Source organism: Notolepis coatsorum (assembly GCF_963971535.1).
Source record: "Notolepis coatsorum genome assembly, chromosome: 4".
Classification (NCBI taxonomy): Eukaryota; Metazoa; Chordata; class Actinopteri; order Aulopiformes; family Paralepididae; genus Notolepis; species Notolepis coatsorum.
In genome coordinates this window covers 77,932,457-77,953,570 of record NC_140168.1, presented here as the reverse complement: position 1 = coordinate 77,953,570, position 21,114 = coordinate 77,932,457, and the positions used below count along the sequence as shown (strand labels likewise).

Genomic DNA, 21,114 nt, shown 5'->3' with positions numbered 1-21,114 from the left:
CGGGACCGGACGTTAGGTTGTCGTGAAGCGGGTTAGCAGGTAGCTGACGCTGTGTTGTGCGTTACGAGGGAGTATTAAACTGTAAACCCCATATTGAGCTGGAATTAAACCACCATATACGAATACAACCTCTCCTCATTCTTCCTGACATTACTGCATGCCTGATCGCTACGATACGTTCATTACCACCGATTGGACAAGTATTGTTATGCAGCTGCTGAAAGTGTTTTTTTCAAGGAAGACGCAAACTGTTTTGTTCTCAACCATCATTTTCTTTGGACAATAAACCTTACAAACTACATCAGCTGCAGCCTGGACATTAAACTCTGTCAACATCCACACCTTCTTTTGTTACCCGAGTATAAAACACTAGTAGGTGCATCGTGGCGCATTGTTAATTTATTAGTTAATGACAAGCGGCCACTATAGCTTCTCAAACTAACGTTATTTATTTAAATTGTTCCCGTTAATAATAATGAACATAAGTAGCATGGTAATAATACGTAGGTTATTGATCAATGAATGTATTGTAAAGGTGTACAAATGATACACCAGTAGAACTTCTGCACTACTTCTACTGTAGAAGTCATGTTATTCCCTCATTGTCCTGCCTGCCGTCGCCTAAAAAAATAGGATTGAGGCAATATTTAGTGAGGCGACAGAAATAGCTTGCCGACCGTCGCTTCAAAATCTCCTGCCGTGTGTGTTCTCTCATTCATAACAATGGAGGCGATACAATTCTGACGGTCGGCTCGCTAAAAAAATCGGTCGCCTGGCTAAAATCGCTCGCCGTGTGGGGACCCCTTAAGAGTAATATTGGTTGAGCATATATAATTATATCTTGATAATGATTGAATAACCTGTGCTCCCTTTGTTTAAAGATTACCTTGAGTTACCCGTTTTATGATACTGACTGTTGGTTCAGTTTACTTAAGAAAGTGAAAAAGCAAAAGTTCTAAATTTGCATAATGCTGAGTAGCAAGTAATATCCTTTCACAGAGAAGGGAGATGTTGTGTCCTCACATTACAGGTTGAAGCTGTACTTCCCAAGAGTCTCCACTATGGGGCGTAGTTAATAGAATGATGTTATGCTTACAGGAAGTGCAGAAGAAGAGTACACGATGCTAGATGATGATAGAACATGCGGTACCATGCTCGTACCTTGCTATGCTTAACTAAAAGGCTAGAGTAATCCTGCTTCCTGAGTCTTATTACTACACCTCTACCTACATACAAAATACTACGTACGTACAACACAACAATCATGATTATTATTGTTATTATTATAATTATTATATTAATAATCATTGTTATTCTGAGGTAGCTACCATGATAGACCCTACAAGGTTCACTCTTTCAGCTTAATGCTTCTTTTGTTTGTAGATATATGCATATACAAATTGTATGCATCATATATATACATATTTATAGATAATAATAATGCTATGCCATTATGACATAACACCAACAAATCAATGATTGTAGTTGTACATATGGACATGGTACCAGTAGTGGTAGACGGCGGCACGGTGGTGTAGTGGTTAACACGGCTGCCTCACAGCTAGAAGGTCCAGGGTTCGATTCCCGCTTGGGGACTAGGTTTCCGCGTTGCCAGGTACCCAGGTGGGGTATCTCCCGGGCCCTTCTGTGTGGAGTTTGCATGTTCTCCCCGTGCTCACAAGGGTCCCCCCCCCCCCCCCCGATAAGATAAACCCAATGGAAAAACATGCATAACAGATCGCTAACGCTGTCACGTCCCTGACGAAGACGGACAGGAGCACTTGGATTGGTCCCCAGGGCACGGCCCCTCGCCGACACCCCTATCTGCTCCCGGCTGCCCTTGGGGGGAAGGACGACGGAATGGGTCAAGTGCAGAGACTCAATCGCATCGGCGACCCAACAATGTGTGTGTGTGACTGCATGCCAAATAAAGACTTCTTCAAAGTCCAGTTATTATTATATTATACAGTGTATGATGACATGAGAATTATTGTATTAGAGTTAAGTGATACCCAACTCAACTAGCAGCCTAAGCTACTTGACAAACACAGAACAGGCAACACAAGAGAGGTTAGTGTCACCCAGTATGTCCTCAATATGTCCTGGCTCCTGGTCTGGTTGTCCTCCAATTGTGGATTCTACTTTTGCGTTTGTTTATTTTTGATAGAAATCTACCCCCATACATACTCTCTATAGTGTGTGTAGCAGTGCATCTGCAGTGGACTATCTAGCACCATCTACTGGTGACTGTCCATATACCACTGCTCACCTCCGTAGGAGTGTGATTATAACAGTTATATATTCCACTAACATCATTAGTGGTACACCACCACCACCTAGTGGAGGACAACAAAACTGAACTCTGATATACAGTACAAGGGCTACGCGTGTGGGCGTGTGTATGACAAACAGACAGACAGACAGACAGACTGACGGATTGATATGTAGAGTAATCATTTAAGAAAGATAATACGTCCACGAGTTGTTTAAAAAGGTGCAGAATATTTCTTCCCCGCAAAAAATATATAGATTTATGAATAAATCATTTAAAAAAACATTAGTTGTGTCTAAAATGAATGTTGTTTACATGTTGCACGCATGTATCCCCTCCCTACTTCCCATTGCCCCACGTGGATTCAACTGATTTTATAAACCAGGGGTTCCCAAAGTCGGCAACCCCTGGAAATGTATGGTTGAAACATGGACACGTTCAAACGCACACACACTAATAAGCATTGGAGGCTTTTAACCAGGGCCGGAATGGGGAAATCATTCAGGCCAGGAAATATAGTGCAAAATATAGCCCCAGTCAGGCCACTTTTTAAGCAGGGTCCCCACCAGGACATTTCTTGTTACAAAGACTTCATTTCCTGCATCCTGGTGCAGGCATTTTTTTTATTTGTACCCTTTAAATGCCAGTGTTTGTGATGGCATCACAAATTATTGTTAAAAAACAGGCTAGCATAATGTATGATTAGCAACAACACCGATTTTGATGGATTTTCAGTTTTTTGTAATGTCAGATTGAAAATAATACAATCTTTTATTCAACTTCAGCCCTGATCATAACACCACATATTATATTTTATAATTCTAAGTTCTAACCCTTTAAATGCCAGTGTGTGTGATGGCATATATTTGCAATATATCAAATGCAAAGTAGATTTTTCTGGGGGGGGGTTATTACAGGCTAGCATGTGTCAATGATTAGCAACAACAGTTTTTTGTAAGGGTCCCGCCTCCACCAATCACATGCAGCTCCTTTTGTGTGTGTGTGAGAGCAAGAGAGAGAGAGATAGTTCTCCAACTTGTGTGAGTTGCAGTGATCTCCTGGTTGTTCCCCACCTAGGTTATCTAACTCAGTGGTTCTCAAACTTTTTACACCAAGTACCACCTGAGAACGTAGCTGGCTCTCCAAGTACCACCATATGACCGGCGTTAAAATACAGTCTATTCAGCTATGCACAGTTCACGCAGGAGTCAAAACTATTCCTAATACCATTATTTATTGTTAACTTTTGTCAGAAACAGCCACAATGTACAAAGGGATAGCACTAGAACTAGCAAACGCTTCCACACAACTCATACAATGCAAGGGGCATTGAGAACATAATAACTAACATTCTCAAAAATTAAGAACTGTATTTCAGCAAATGTACTTAATTCTCTCTCTCTCTATCTCTCACACAGCAAGCAATTGTCCGTCATTCTCTCTCTCACACACACACACACACACACACACAAGGGCAGCCAAGGTCTGCGGCGTGGGGCCGCACCCGGTGACCAATCCAAGTGCTCCTGTCCGTCTTAGTCAGGGACACAACAATGTTAGCAATCTGTTCTGCATGTTTTTCCATGGGTTTATCTCTTTTTCTCTGGAGGGGAAACCCTTGCGAGCACGTGGGGAGAACATGCAAACTCCACACAGAAAGGCCCGGGAGATACCCCACATGGCTACCTGGTCCCCAAGTGGGAATCAAACCCAGGACCTTCTTGCTGTGAGGTGTTAAGTCTACTACTAAACTAGTCCCCAATTGTTTGGGATGGGTTAAATGCAGAGGACAGATTTCGGGTATATGTCAAATGTAGGGATGTCCGATATTGGCATTAAAATGTGATATCGGAAATTATCGTTATCGGTTTTCAAAAATGTATTTATTTAACATTTATTTAACCTTTATTTACCTAGGCAAGCAAGTAAGAACAAATTCTGATTTTATTTATTGTCAAACGTATGCATAATGTTGTGTTAATTCCACAACAAGAGATATGTAATGTTAATTACCTGAAATTATTCAGTTTTTTTGAGGGGGGAAACCCTGCATATATCGGTATCGGTTGATATCGGTATCGGAAATTAAGAGTTGGACAATATCGGTATAGGTAAAAAAGCCAATATCGAACATCCCTAGTCAAATGTGATTGATAAAAATATTCTATTCATTATATTTCCTGTAGTAGCCTCCCATTAATCTTCAATGGTCCCCGTCAACTCTCCCTATCCAATGGCCCATGAGTTTAGTGGGTTCCACAAAACACACATTCGATTTGACCTCTTGGAAGATAAGACCATGAGCTGAAAGAACAGGCCGAAATCAAGCAGCTCTCGCATTAGCATGTCAGTCTGTCACTGAGTACCGTCTGTCACTGGTGGGAAAAACAGTACATCAGTAATTACCTGTACATTTGATTCTGGGGCTTTTTCAGTGAACCCTTGTGAAATCTGATACAGAGGAACCAATAGTGAAAGAGAACAACCAACTGAGGACACAAGTAAACCTGAACACATTTTAACGCTATGCTATATCTCAAAACGTTTCGCAATTATGCCATAATAATGTGGAACGCCCTACCCACAACCATGAAGGAATGTGAATCCCTACCCTCCTTCAAAACCGCTCTCAAAGAGCACCTACGGGTGGCTGCAATTAGAAACTGGCCGCTGTAAATGACTAAATCCTCCCCCACCACCAATGTACAGTTTCTTCCCCTTCGGATGTATATATTTTTTATGATCTTTTTACTACACAGTTCTGTATATCTGTATGTCTTGTATGTCATACATGTCCTGTTGAATGGAAAATGGGGGACCCCGATGTAAACAAGACAAAAGTCCTTTTCTGGTCTGCATCCTCTTAGCAGTTGTTTTGTATTGAGCCGTACTGTATTGTATAGGGGTGTAACGATGCATCGATTAATCGAAATGCATCGATTAATCGAAATGCATCGATTCTCATGTGTTCGATTCGATGCATCGATTTGAATATGTTAGAATAGATTATAATCTAAATTAATCAACAAAAAATATATATATATTTTTTTGTGTATTGTTTTTATTGACCTATAGTCCATTCATGCTGAGTGAATCAGTTCCCCATTGAATCGTTGCCTGAAGAATCGTAATCGAATCGTTACACCCCTAGTATTGTACCCATTCTGCAATCTGTTAATAAAGTTTTCAATGAATCAATCAATCAATAGACACTGGATTCCTAATTTCCAGGTAGGCCTATTCTTTTTTATTCCGGGATTTTGAAATCCAGGAGGGGGGGGATTACCTAAATATTGTTGAAATAAGGAGTTCCCCAGAACTGAGATTATACCACAGGGTGAGCTTAAAAAACGTAATGGTTGCATTCTACCTATTAAGCAAAGCGTCAAGACAATATCACAACGAAGTTACTGCTTCCACTCCAGAGCTGCCCCAAAAAGCCTTCCTAGTCGTGTGTCTTGATGTTGCTAAATTGGTCACTGATGTCATCAAAGTAGTCGTCTGCGTAGCGCAGCATCTGGCGAACGGCGCTGAGGAGCAGGATGTCACAGCACAGATCCAGCTCCAGCTCCTCACTGTAGTTCTTCACTGGCACCACGCAGGACAGCGGCACGCCCAGGCGGCAGCTCACCTCCTTTGCCTGGAACGCCCCAACAGAACGGCTCATGAAGACATAGTCATACCTTTTTTTTTTTATATAATTTTCTCCCATCCCCCAATTGAGTCATTATGCCAATTCCCTTCCTGGCCCCTGCGTGCACAGCCCCACTGTCGGCCTGGGGAGGGTGTAGACTTTCACTTGCGTCCGCCGATACATCTGACAACGAGGAGCTTCACGGTGGTTGTCAGGTGAGGTTCACGCTATTTCCACTAGATCCCTCCCTGCTGAACAGGCGCCCGACTGACCAGTAGGAGTCGCTGTTTGCAATGACCAGGACTCATACCCCACGTGAACACTGAACACTGCCAACTGTGTTCGTAGGGATGACTGACGAAGCTGGAGGTACCGCTGACAGCTGGAATCGAACCCAGAGTCTCTACGCTACCCAGCCGCCCGATATAGTCATACTTGAATATCTGGATGTTAGACGGTATGAGGGTCTGTGCAGTATTCCTCAGGTTGGAAAGAGTTATATGTACTCAATACGCGCCCATGCTGTTGTGATGCCAGCCATCTTCAAGTTCAAGTTCTTTATTTGTCAAATACACAACAATACAGGGGCATTTTGCAGGTAACGACATTTTTGTGTTTCGAGCTCAGACTCAACAGTGCACAATTAAGAAACAACAATGAATACAAGAATGTTAACAATAAGTAGTTGTAGTAGTAAGATAAAATAAAATATAAAATGAGGTAAGATCAAATTATCCAAGCTGTGGCTGACATCCTTTTGATAAAGTGCCAATGCTCAAAGAGACTGTTGATCTCTACGTTCTTTAATGTCTAGGATCTTTTTCCAGTAGCACTAACTGATTTAACTATAACTCACCTTCTCCTTGATATATGGACTCAGGTAAATTATTTAAATAGAACTCACCTTCTCCTTGATATATGGACTCAGGTAAATGTCCTTCAGGTCCTTTGCCACATATGGACATGCTTCGTCTACTTTAGTCATGAGGACCAGCTGAGGGACACCTGGGGAGAGGAAGCTCAACGTCAGATGAACTGGAACAGGTAAGTGAGTCTCTCACTGTGACCCCCACTAAAAACAACTCACCTGACAGGTTGGCCTGTTTGCGAATGGCGGACAGTTTCTCCTCTAGTTTGGCGGACATGATGGAGACCTTGCTGGCGTCTATGACATACGCCACACAGTGGATTCTGTCCTTCAGACTCACAGTCTTGCAATACCCCATGGCGTCTGCTTGCATAGGGGCTGAGGGGTTGAACTAAACCAGACATGGGAAGGAATACAATTATTATTTGTTTCATATAGGAACAAAACTATTTCTATATGCTCAACAATTACTATGTTGATATTTTACTGAAAGAAATTTAAAGGTTTTATACAGAAATGTAAGAGGAAGTTTCACCTGATATCTGTTTGGAATGTGACCTTTCAGAATGCTGCTAACGTCTGTCACATCAAGTCCGGCCCCCGTGGCTTCCTCCAATCCCATCGTATCACACAGGACTATGGGCAGAGCCTTGCCATCTCGTCCAGCTTTCACAGAGTAAGTACGGAACTGTAGGGTGGATAGTAGGGATGTCCGATATTATCGGGCAACCGATATTATCGGCCGATATCGGCAGTAAAATGTGATATCGGAAAATATCGGTATCGGTTTAAAAAAGAAAAAAAACAATAACAATATTTGTTATATATATATATCCAGTGAAATTATTAGTTACCTGAAATTATTCAGTTTTTTGGGGGGGGAAACCCTGCATATATCGGTATCGGTTGATATCGGTTGATATCGGTATCGGAAATTAAGAGTTGGACAATATCGGAATATCGGTATCGGTAAAAAAGCCAATATCGAGCATCCCTAGTGGATAGTAATGTATCCTTTTACATTTTAAAACTGCAATAATCATTTTATGACCACAAGAGGGCAGCAAAGACAAATAAATAAATTGATTTGAAAACTTGATTAACAGATTGCAGAATGGGTACTGTAGAAGCCAAAACTGACATTATTAGAAGGTGTATTATATGGTAACGGTGTATTTATGTTTGGACACTAGGGGGCACACAACCTCTATTATAAGGGGCTCTGTTAATCAGAGCCTAGGCATGTACCTGCCGAGGATTCACTTTCAAACCGGCTTTCACTGTTGGAACTGCTTATCTATAACAAACAATTGACAACTGTTCTGTTCAACTTCATCATCATTCATCTTTCCTTTGGACAATAAAACCCTGCAAACAACGGCTGCAGCTTGGACATTCAACATCCACAACTTTGATTGCTGAATTAGGAAATATCTAAGTGGGTGCATCGTGACGCTTGTCGATTCATTGGGGAGCGACAAGCGGCCACTACAGGTGCAATACAGTAGGGCTCAATACACACAATTGTTAAGGGGATGCAGACCAGAGAAAGACTTTCATCTTGTTTACATCAAGGGGACGCCATTTTAAATTCATGACATTTATGACATACACAACATACAGATATAAAAATCGAATCTAATCTAATCATGACATATATGACATACAGTACTGTTACATTTGTGACATACAAGATATGCAATATACAGTACTGTTAAACAGAGATCCTAACAGAAAATATATACATACGAGGGGGAGGAAACTGTACATTAGGGGGGGTGTTCAGACATTTACGGGTGCCAGTTTCTAATTGCAGCCTCCCGTAGGTGCTCTTTGAGAGTGGTTTTGAAGGTGGGTAGGGATAAAAAAAATTACGGCTGTGGGTAGGGCGTTCCACATCTTGTAGACCAGGCCCATTGCAAGTTGCTGTACTCTGTCGTCTATTCTAAGCCATCCAAGGTTGTCAAAATGGGCAGGCTGGTGGGTTTTAGGAGTAAGGTCAAGCAGTAGTCTGACCAGTTTGTTTTGTGATGTTTGTAATATTTTTTTTGTGCCTTTGAGGTGCTTTGGTACCATGAGGTGCAAGCATAGTCGTGGTACCCTTGAATGAGTGCTCCTGCTAGAGTCTTCAGGGTATTCTTGTTTACCAGAGAGGAGATCCGGTACAAGAATCTTGTTTGTTGGTTGACTTTTTTCATTACATCGTTTGCCATTTTGTCACAGGAAAGATTAGCCTCTAGGATGGACCCCAGGTTTGTAATTTGTCTTGCTGTTTGTCTTGCTGAGTTTGTTATTTGATCCAAAGAGAATGGACTCCGTTTTACCCATGATAGTAATGATAGTTTGTTATCTGCGAGCCAGGTGCAGATTCTGCCGAGTTCAGAGCTGAGGACCTTTTCAACCTGCAACTTGTTCTTGTCAGAGACCAGCATGGCTGAGTCATCCGCGAACAGGAACAAGTTGCAGTCACAAGCTGATGACATGTCATTTGCATAAATTAGGAACAGTAATGGTCCTAGTATGCTTCCTTGTGGAACACCACAGTAAGGCTGTCCCCAAAGCCTGTTTTTGGGATTCGAACTTCGTCAGGGTTTTTCGAACGGAAGTTCGAACCTTCGTTTAAAAAATATATATATATATTCAATTTTTTTTAATAAATATCCCCATACTAAATCTTCAATTTGAATGAAGTGATTAATCTGATTAAATGAGTTTTTTTTTTTTTTTTTATTAAATCAACTTTCTTTAATGGTCCCATGCATTATAAATGGCCTTTTCCAGTGTTTAGCATTGTTTCCTAGCAATTGGGGATTATATCAATGTGGTCTGTGTCGTTAATTATCATATTGACTCATCAGTCTAGTCTCGAGTTCACGAGATCTTCCCTCACTCAACTAAGCTGTTCTGATTTGACGGTATTGCTGACGTGAATAAGGTACTGATTTGCAGTAACGCCCCCTCTATGGTTGTAGCGCATAGTGTAACCCGACACTTCCTCAAACGGGTTTTGACAGAGAGGCAGAGAACGAGCAAGCAAGAGAGAGAAAGAGATAGAGAGGGACCGGCGGGACCGCGTGCAGAAATGTTTGTGCTCCATCTCTCTCCCTTGTTGGAGCATTTACACACAAACTTGACTGCGTGTGTGTCGGGACGCATCTCTCCTCTCTCTCTCTCGTCGGAGCATTTACACACAAACTTGACTGTGTGTGTGTCGGGGACGCATCTCTCCTCTCTCCCTCTCCCTCGTTGGAGAATTTACACCAGGGATTAAAGCAAAAAAAATCTCCTGACTGAACTTTTTTTCAGGCCAAGTCATATTCTTATTTTAACATCCACTGTATTTATTTTTAATAGCGTTGGCGTTTTAAGGGAGCCTACTTGTTTCGGTTTCGTCGATAATCCAATGTACAGTTGCCCCCCCACCCCGCCTACCCAACCCTTCCCCCCCCCAACCACCTCCAATGTACAGTCCCCCCCCCCCTCCACCTAACCTACCCAACCTCCTCCAATGTACAGTTTCTTCGTCAAATGTATATACTCTCTTTTTTAGACTATTGTATCACAAACAATACTGTATTTGTAAATCTGGTGTCATAAATGTATAGATGTAGCAGTATTATCTATCTGTATGTCATGTATGTCATATATGTTATGATGAATTGAAAATGGGGGACCCTGATGTAAACAAGAGGAAAGTCTTTCTCTGGTCTGCAACCCCTTAACAATTGTGTGTATTGAGCTGTACTGTATTGTACCCATTCTGCAATCTGTTATAACAATCAATCAATATTTAACAGATTGCAGAATGGGTACAATACAGTACGGCTCAATACACACAATTGTTAAGGGGATGCAGACCAGAGAAAGACGTTTGTCTTGTTTACATCAGGGTCCCCCATTTTCAATTCATAGTGACATTTATGACATACACAACATTTATGGCATAGGGACATACATGACGTACGTACAGGTATATAGTAATGTTACATTTGTGACATATACGATATGCAAATATACAGTACTGTTACCCATAGATCCTAACAGAGATTATATACATTATGATGGGGAGGAGACTGTACATTAGGGTGGGTGGGAGAAAAAAGATACATACAGTGGGGAGGAGACCGTCTACAGATACACCTATGTGATGTTGCTACGGAGTTAAGCTAATAAAGGATACTCACAACCACAGCAGAGGACTCACATATTTGTACTGTGAAGTAACACGACAATGACAAATGTGTTGTTTCTGTTTTTCTTTTTGACATAGTTGCGGAACACGGAACAAGTTAACAACTCACCAGTCTACAGCCCCCGCATCATACTGTAGCCTAGCCAATCTCTTGAAACACTGCTATCTTCAAACTTCCATTCCTCTCGAAACTTTCTTTTTTTGAGTGGTGCCGCTCATCCTTTTCGTCTGAGAACACTGCGTGTGTTTTCTTTTTAGTGGCCGGCTTACTCCTTCCATTAACGTTATTATGCTGATGTTAGCTAATAACTATGTGTTGGGGATAATGGTTCCGCACGGACCATATTGTTTGTTACATTGCTGTCTGCAAACTCGCTCAGAGTGTCAACATAGTGTTGACATTGAGTTGATGTTAGCTGCTAGCTGGCTACCCAAATCCACAACAGCCAGGCAGCCAACCGTACAAAATACAGTCTCAGCCAATCACATCGATTTGTACAGTTAGCTAGCTCCACTCCATTTGGGAACGAGGTTAACTCCATTGCGAAATAAAAGTTAGCCAGCCAGGACAGCCCGTATTAGCAAGCTACAGTTGCTAGGTAGCTAACGTTAGCCACCCGAAGATCGGTAGCTGGCTAACGTTAGCCACAGCTTCAAAAACGAATTTCAATTATGTTATGAGCTATCAGCTAGCCAGCTAGATAACGTTAGAAAACGCCTCGTGTAGTAAACTAAAGTGAATAGTTTACTGGGCCATTGTTTAATGCTTCAGTGGTGTTAAAAGAGGACCTGCACGCTTGCCATCTTCGGTGCAAATGATACGGGTCTGTGACAAGACGGGTCTGTGAGGGGGAGGGCACTGTGAGCAGCGTGTGTGCGTCAAGCTCACGTTTGATTGGTTAGAATGGTCAAAATGCCCTACGCATCTACAAATCATATTATACCAGGTAGCCAATTCCGTCAGACTCCAAATCAAATAGACGGAACGCTTTAATGCATGATTTACACGCAAACTTGACTGCGTGTATGTCGGGGACGCATCTCTCCCTCGTCGGAGCATTTACACGCAAACTTGACTGCGTGTGTGTCGGGGACGCATCTCTCCTCTCTCTCTCCCTTGTCGGAGCATTTACACGCTAACTTGACTGCGTTGTGTGTCGGGGGGGTCTCTCTCTCTCACTCTCATGTATGATGCTGTGTGGGTGACTGTCACTCAAATCACTTATGGGCGGAGTCCATCCAATAACAGCCTGAAATCCTGAGGCTGAAAAATGATGCTTTTGAGTACTTGATTAGAAATATAAAACAATTACTTTTTTGGAGAAAAAAAACGTACAGATGTCTTCCATAGACTCACAGGAATTGTGTAAAGTTGCCCAAATAGTGCAAGGAATAGCAATGCATGTCCCCTTTAACTCAATGGCCGCCAACAATGATTATATACGTGTTTGTCCGACAACCGTTGAACGCCAACCACGTATATATACGTTATTTGATCGTTATTTATTTTATTCAATATTTATATTCATTACAGGCACACAGATCGGGGTTAACATGGGGAATCATCATGAGAATGTAAAAGTACAATACCGGCCGCATCACGCTAGACGGCGGTATCGAGCACCCTTCATACCCTTGTATCTTTCTCTGTGAGATGGCCACAGGTCTCTGGTTTCATGTTTCCTTGTCGGGCAAGGGCAGCCGTTCTGCCGGTTCCATCGAAGCGCGTCAAATATCTCCGATCCATATGTTGTGGTAGATTATGCCGTCGACCAAATGGACATTGGATATACCAGATGGCGATCAAACAATTGGAATATTATTTTTGGAATACTCCCTGTCACAGGTAAGGACGATTTGACGTACATTTTTGCTTGATCCTGCAATGCTTTCATACCTATCGGGCTGATAACCGTTTTTAGTGTTCAATGCGAATGCCGTTACTGACAATCAAATAATCAGAAAAACCCACCCCCCCTTTCATGCATTTATGATGGAACATTACATAATAGCTATGATGTAGATTTGATTTCGGGATAATAGCGTATACAGGCAAGAAATGGCAACGTCTATAGTGGAATCGACGTATAGGGCTTTAACTCAGGATTTCATGAATTACCCTAGACCGCTCTAAAACCATACTTATATTCACCACGGTATAACACGGGAATGTATGGATGGAAAAATTCATTCTTTCTCACATATTGAACGATAGATAGGTGATGTCAAATGGGCCATAGTATTGTATCCATAGCTATAATATAGAATATAGTTATAGTTATAGCTCTACAAACAAGGTGACTCAGTCCTATATTTTAAAGCGTGGCAATGCGACCACAGGGCCATGGCTAATCCCCGGCGCTGAATGAGTTAATGAATATAACTAATCGGTTTTTAATACTATAATATTAGTGTAGCCTAATCTTTATCTGCAACTGTGAAGAAAAGCCCCATTGGTTTAAACAGAATGAATAGACACATAAAAAATGTATATAAAGGGGAGCTCCAGTAGCTCACCGCGTACCTCGAGCGCTATTTCGGCGCCGGGGACAACCGTGCTCGTCACGGATCTGGGGTTAGCGAGTTCGATTCCCGGACTGCAGCCGTATCTTTCTCAAAGTGTCTTCCCCCCATCTGTACCCATTCAAACCTGTTTCTGTCGGTCATTCTTGACCAGAGAAAATGCGATAAACGCAAAAAAGAGCCAGCGGAATGGCCAAAGTTTAAAAAAAAAAAAAAATTATATAAAAAGAAAATAATTCGAATGTTGATTTAGAATTCGAATGCCAACGTAATGAACGAAGGTCCGAATGTTCGAGCTCAGCCCAACACCACAGCTCACTAGGAGGGGGCGGGGGTAGTGTACCGGTTACCTCGACCATCTGTTCTCTCCCCAGTCCCCTCCAGGTAGGATTGCATCCAGCTCACTGATAAACTATCAAAACCTATTGCTTTTAGCTTGTCAATCAAAATGGAGTGATTGACAGTGTTGAATGCCTTTTGTAGGTCCAGCATGACCATGCCACAGTATTTGCCCGCGTCCACCTCTTCTTTGATGTGGTCGTTCAAATAGAGAAGGCATGTGTCAGTGGAGTGGGATGTTCTGAAGCCAGATTGGAATTACCGTAGTAGATTAGATTTTTTTCCGCAAGGTACTTTTCGACCTGTTCGTAGAAAATTTGTTCCCATGACTTTCAAGATGGAGGTAAGAATAGAAACAGGGCGGTAGTTGCCTGGGTCTAATTTGGTGCCTTTTTTGTGCAGGGGGGTCACTCTCGCAATTTTGAAGTCTTCGGGGACGTGTCCCTGTTTTATGGAGAGGTTTATTATGTGTGTGATGACTGGGGTGAGTGCGACTGCTGAATCTCTGAGGAATTTGGATGGGATATTGTCATGGCCAGTGGCCTTGTTAGGTTGGAGGGCGCTCAGTTTTCTGAGTACCTCAACTGTTGTTACCATTTCAAGTTTGAAGTCGTCTTTGCGGACCCCTAGGTTTTTGTAGTAGGCTATGATGTGTTCTACCCCAAAATGCCCTGAGTGGGAGGGTAGTTTATTAACCAGTGTTGTGGCTATGTTTGTGAAGAAAATGTTTAAGTATTTGGCCACATCCAGCTTGTCTGTGATGAGGATGTTTTCTGTCTTTATGTTTATGTTTGTAAATCTGGTTTATTTTTTTGCTGCAGCCTAGTTAGTTGTTGAGTAATTTACAATGTTCACAGGGTTTGTTTTTATTTTCCTCAGTTTTGTCATTGATGACATTTATTTTGGTGTTTACATCGTTTCTTAGTCCGTTTCTTTGTATTTTGAGTTCTACCATGTGGGCTTAGAGATCTCCGTTTGTGCTTTTGGCAAGCTTTGACTGACTTTTATGAAGTTCAGAGCATTTTTTGTCTCTGGATTTCATAGCGGTCAGTATTTCAGAGTGCATCCATGGCTCAGCAAACCCTGGTGGTTCTTCTTAGGGGGGCCATGTTGTTAAGTATTGTTGTGAATTTGGTTTTGAATCCTAGCCATGTTTCTTCAACTAGTGTACCACTGAGCTCATCTGACCAGTCCAGGCTCTCCACTTCTTGGTTAAAGGCCTCGCTAGAGTAGGTTCTGAGGTCCCTAGATGTGACTGTTTTGTGACAGCCGGCCTTTTGTTTTAGCTTTTTGCGGGTACAGAATATCATATAATGATCGCTTAACCCGCATGCTATCACCCCTTTGTTGTATAAATAAAGCGCCCCCTCCTAGCTCTCTCCCAAAACGAAAGACTTGACATACATGACATATTAAACTAAAATGGCTGATTTATCAACTTCAATGTGACAATATTTCCTGGTTGTTGACAAGGAGGGTAAATCGAAGAGATGTCACTCGTCATATTCCATCAAACATTGGAGTATGACAGAATTTGGCCGCAGTTTACCAATTTGATCCTGTTCACTCAACCAGTGCAATCTGAGCATGCACCATACCCCCATCTCCCATTGGATGGCTAACTGGTGACTTAGCCTACATTTATTAGCCTTGGGTGACAATCACACTCCTAATACTGTCCTGAGAGCACAATATTGATGGAATTAAGAGACTTGCTGAAATCTTTCTTCATTCATAGAATAGTTGAGGAATAGGCAGAGCTAAGGCACGGAATTTTTTTTATAATTATTGCAGTTCCCTTCTGAAGAATGACTTCTGAATGTTATAGTTATGCTTTGTTGCTTGTGACTTTGAAGTCAGGGCCCCATACAATAATGTCCAAGTTGTACAAGTTGATGAATGAGCAGAAGAAAAGTAGCTAAATGTTTTTTTTTTATAGAAAGAAGTTAGTGAGCAGAACCAACATACCATAGTGGTGAGACTGGTGCCAGAGCTGCCAGCTATGGCCTGGCTGGTAACATGGCCACTGAATATGGATTTGATGGAGTTGAAGAAGCTGGACTTCCCCACCCCCACAGGTCCAATGAGCAGAACCCGGACCTGGGACACGGAGGCGATGGCAGACTTATAGAGCTCAATGCTCTTCATCAGCTCCTTCTTTGTCCTGAGGGAGCGAGAGGAAACAACCAACCAGTTGAGCACATTACAGCATGTAGAATATAGACCGTTTCAAACCTCAAGACATAAACATTCTGAATTGGTCCAAGTTTGTTTATTAATTGTCAGTGTCACAATAAAATACACATCCTTTACGGTGAAATGCTTGGTTCTGTATGAGCCCCTGTTTATTCTCTGTTGTAGTGTTCAAGCTGCCTCTACGACCTGTATGTCCAACTTTCTGCATAGGAGTGTGATGTTGGGGGAGACAATGGTTTCTATGTGTTGATATATGAGAAATACATAAAAATACATAAACACAAATTGTAATACCAAAAAAGCAATACCAACGAGGCTGCTTTTTCAATGTTTTACCTCCTCTACCAAGTTAGGCATGTTCTTTCAAAAGTGGTTATCAATCATTACAAGCAGTAATTTTGAAAGAAATATAACTTTACTGCAAAGCCTCTATAAATGTACTGATTACTAGATTAAATGCTGCAGTATCATTTCTACATAGCATCACAACACATATTTATTTAATTTTGATCTATAGTTTAAAAAGCTTACTCAGGTTCCCAGAGAATGGTTCTCCATGGCGTTCCCATGCTTTCTGTTGGGTTAAAGTTCATGAATAATCAACCATTTCAACAAGGTCATTTTAAAGTAATAATCATACTGCCCTCCCCTTCCCCAAACCCTGGCCAAAGAGTAGGCTGCTAAAGAAATGTCCCCACAAAAAAAGACTTATATCAGCATTATTAAGTTAATGTTCGTCTGTGCAAGTTGTTGGATCTCAAAGGATGCTAATGGTAACTGCAGTTCTGTTGAAGTCACCACAACAGTTCATAGTGATCCAATGCTAGCAAAAGTAAAACCAGGCGTGTTATCGTTCAAATTGTAAGTTAGACAAAGGGATGCTTATTTTGACACAAAAACACAATCATGGTAAATTAATCATACTTAAATATGTTGTTTATAATTGTCGATTCATGAATGTGTCATCAAAGATCATGGCCCTCTTATGGATGTACTATGTAGTGTCAATGGGGACAGACCTTTCAATAACCAAGACATTAATTAAAATATGCGAGTTTGTCTTTGTTTGCCATAAAGAGTATTTTTCTTCTAAACACTGCTTTATAACATATATAGTAGCGCTGTCAGGCAATTAAAAAAATTAATCTAATTAATTACAGGATTTGTAATTAATTAATCTAATTAATCGCATTTTAATCGCATAATCATTTTATGCCTGATATTCTATAATCATATTTCAAATTGCATGTGTCCGGATGGCAGAATTCAGTACTGTATCTACAAAACCTTCTGTTTAATCATCTTCCATCTATTAATTTGCTTAGATTTTTCAGGTCTGGTCAATTTGAGCATAGTGTTATTCACAGTCAAAGATAAAAAAAATGTAATTGATATTCTCATTTGGTTCATTACAATTTACTCAAGCCTACTAACAGACACAGTATTTCTGACACTGGGAATACATTCCTTGAGATCCATAGATGTTCCTAGAATCAGATACCAAGAACATGCAAATGGACCATATAAAAAATCATATAAAAAATGTCTGTAAATGTGTATTCTACGTTCTTATGGAATGAATGAGATAAAAAAAAATATATATTGTAATTAATTTTGAGTTAATTTTCATAACGCGATAATTTGTTTACATAACGTGTAATTAATTAATCTAATTAACGCGATAAACTGACAGCCCTAATATATAGTATAGCCAACATCTGAAATCTGTATAGCCTATCTGGCCTGCAAAGACAAGGTGTATGAATAGAAATACAGCCAGACACTAAACTCACCTCCGACTTGATACACTTCACATTCAGTTAGCTGGAGGTTGTTGCCAAGCATTTCTGCAGCATTGGAATTAAAATGTGCCCCTGTCACGCTATACACCACAGGTTTGTTACCATAAAGCAGAATAAATTCCTCTCCAAAATAAGGACCATTATTGGGATTCATTCTCATTGCATGTGCGGGGTTGATACAGTGATATTTGACGAGATTTCTCCCACTAAAAGTGAAAAGAAATGCCTTGTCATCCTGCACTTTCTGGTCAGTTTGGTCAAAAGCTTTGCTGGTGTAGCCTCCAAAAACAAAGCCAGTGGAATTGTAGCCCACAGACACAGTGGGACCCTGGGCATCACATCGCTGGTGGAAGGCAGCTGCTGTGAAACCGTGGACACTGGCTTTGTACAGCAGCTTGAGGCTGACGTTTCCCAACTGGGTGCCCAGCTCTCTCTCCTGGTCCTTGGTTAGTTTGGGATCCATGATGGCAGAGTGCTTTCAGTAGGGTTAGTTAATGGTTGCGTGTCCTCTGGATTCAATGGGCCACTTCGTTCATTCAGTGCACAGTCTCTGTCTGAACACACAATTAAAGGAGTTGCATTATTCTTACTGTTACAGTACAGTCTTGGATAGGTAATTCTTAGGACACACAACAACTGCATTAATAATAATGAAAAACAAATCAAGAGATATTTACACAGTGTATTGCCTACTGTCAGTGAATAACGTTGTCATGGGGCTATCCCATGCCCTATAAGTAGGATGCACATTGGCCATGCACACACCTTGTTTTGTGATTTTGGTTTGTTTCTGTAGGAGGAGCTTCCAGGATAACGCCTGGGATATAGACTCCTATCAGGAGGAAGTAGAAGCAGGCTAGTCTCTGACAAGAACAAGTTACAGGTTGAAAAAACCCTCAGCTCGGAACTCAGCAGAATCTGCACCTGGCTCGCTGATAACAAACTATCATTACACACCTGGGTAAAACAGAGTCCATTCTCTTCGGATCAAATAACAAACTCAGCAAGACCAACGGCTTCTCGGTTACAGTCGGTGACAATATTGTCACAAGGAGAGATGAAATTACATACCTGGGTTCCATCCTAGAGGCAAATCTTTCCTGTGACAAAATGGCAACCAATGTAATAAAATAAAAGTCAGCCAACGAACAAGATTGTACCGGATCTTCTCTCTGGTAAACAAGAATACCAGACTCTGGCAGGAGCACTCATTCAAGGGTAATACGACTATGCTTGCACCTCATGGTACCAAAGCACCTCAAAGGCGCTAAAAACAAGATTACAAAACAAACTGGTCAGACTACTGCTTGACCGTACTCCTAAAACCCACCTCACCCCTGCCCACTTTGACAACCTAGGATGGCTTAGAGTAGACGAAGGACAGAGTACAGCAACTTGCAATGGGCCTGGTCTACAAGATACACTACACCACTAAGGTACCCATGTACATGTCAAAATACTTCCCAAAGGTCAGTGAATACCACAACCACTACACCAGAGGAAGCTCAACAAATCATGTTAAACCCAGATTCGGCTCAAACAAGGGACTAAACACGTTTCGCAATTATGCCACAACAATGTGGAACGCCCTACCCAAAGCTGTAAAGGAATGTGAATCCCTGCCCACATTCAAAACCGCTCTTAAAGAGCACCTACGGGAGGCTGCAATTCGGAACTGGCCACCGTAAATGCCCAAAACCCCCACCACCTCCTAATAGACAGTCTCCTCCCCACCGCATGTATATATTCCCTCCCCGCCGTATGTATATTTCTCTCCCACCCACCCACCCCCTCCTAATGTACAGTCCCCTCCCCATCATATGTACTCTGTCAGGATCTAGGGGTAACAGTACTGTATATTTGAATACCGTTTATGTCACAAATGTATCAGTACTAAATACCTATATGTCCCTATGCCATAAATGTCATGTATGTTGTGTATGTCATAAATGTCTATATGAATTGAAAATGGGGGACCCTGATGGAAACAAGACAAACGTCTTTCTCAGGTCTGCATCCCCTTAACAATTGTATGTATTGAGCCGTACTGTATTGTACCCATTCTGCAATCTGTTAAATAAAGTTTTCATTCATTCATTCACCACCGGGTGATGGCAACCTGCCTCAGACAATTTTTCAAATTTTCCACAGCTTGGCCACATCCTAACAAACGTGTCTACTAACAAAATTGTGTTATATTAGGCCTACGTAGGAACGAATTGAGAGCCAACATGATAACTAATGTAATGGATGGATAGATAGCACTCCAGGTGAGAGGAGAATTATGTTCTTCTGAACTGGCTTCTATCTTTCATATTTCTATACGGTTGTTAATAATCGTAACAGGATTAGGGAGTAGTTTACTAATACTAGCACTTTCTTTTTTATTCTTCTACAAGTACCAGTAGTAACCCGTAGATGTTTTATATGTACTAAGTCATACCAGGAAGTTATAAGTAAGTTTTGAAAATGTAAACGTTACTCTTGTAAAAAGTGCGCTATTCTTGTTACTTACGGGGAAAACGAAAGTTCTTCTTCTTCTTCTTCTTCTTCTTCTTCTTCTTCTTCTTCTTCTTCTTCTTCTTCTTCTTCTTCAATGGGTTTAATCATATGGCAGATCGCAACCACAAAAGGCGCATACCGCCACCTACTGTACAATCCTCAAGGCTAGAATGAACATGTATTTAATGTGCATTGTTTATATTAATTAAGGGTTGTGCGGTGCCATTATTATTACTATGCAAAGGTGATAATTGTGAATGATTTACTGTAATGAGTTGTATATGTTGTTTTTCAAGCATCCTTGACATCCAAGGACAACGATGTAAGTAAGTCATTGCGCCTTTTTCGTTCCTATCCTTGACAAAAGCAAATATGTGAGTAATGATCTGTATATGTTTTGTTGTCTAAAATAAATAACATACCATACCATCCATTCAACCCCATAACGAGGAGCATCCAGCTGGAGTAGCCTCCAGCTGCATCCCCGGAGAATCCGCTCACTGGCTAATTCCGCCAGCCACAGGACGCGCGCTGATTGGCGGAAAGTACGGAAGTATCTCGAAGTACGTCTGCGCTGACATTGGGCCTAGCCCCTCCCCCTTGACCAAGCACGGTTGAGACGTGCGGTTGTAGAGAGTGATTGATTGAAAACTTTATTAACATATTGCAAAATGGGTACAACAATACAGTACGGTCCCGTCTACCCATCTATCCCCTCTATCAGATAGATCTATTATTATTATTATTATTATTATTATTATTATTATTATTATTATTATTATTATT

General features: G+C 41.3%; 1 protein-coding gene across 1 annotated transcript; it reads right to left on the bottom strand.

The window, feature by feature from the left end:
* Positions 1-3,487: 3,487 nt before the first annotated feature.
* Positions 3,488-20,421, bottom strand: LOC311226365 (interferon-induced protein 44-like). Its single transcript, XM_084311794.1, has 8 exons — positions 20,342-20,421; positions 17,818-18,380; positions 16,556-16,598; positions 15,797-15,992; positions 7,310-7,462; positions 6,994-7,165; positions 6,811-6,911; positions 3,488-5,912 (listed from the first exon to the last, which is right to left on the bottom strand). Exons 2-8 carry the CDS (start codon positions 18,287-18,289, stop codon positions 5,718-5,720), a joined length of 1,332 nt encoding a protein of 443 aa, XP_084167920.1. The 5' UTR covers positions 18,290-18,380; positions 20,342-20,421; the 3' UTR covers positions 3,488-5,717.
* Between the last annotated feature and the right edge of the window lie 693 nt (positions 20,422-21,114).

Excerpts from the sequence above, each read along its gene's own strand:
- LOC311226365 (XM_084311794.1), bottom strand. The coding sequence starts at position 18,289 with ATGGATCCCAAACTAACCAAGGACCAGGAGAGAGAGCTGGGCACCCAG. Across the intron at positions 16,599-17,817 it reads TGAAGTGTATCAAGTCGGAG|AAAGCATGGGAACGCCATGG; the intron begins GTGAGTTTAGTG and ends TTAACCCAACAG. Across the intron at positions 7,463-15,796 it reads GCACCAGTCTCACCACTATG|TTCCGTACTTACTCTGTGAA; the intron begins GTATGTTGGTTC and ends TCCACCCTACAG.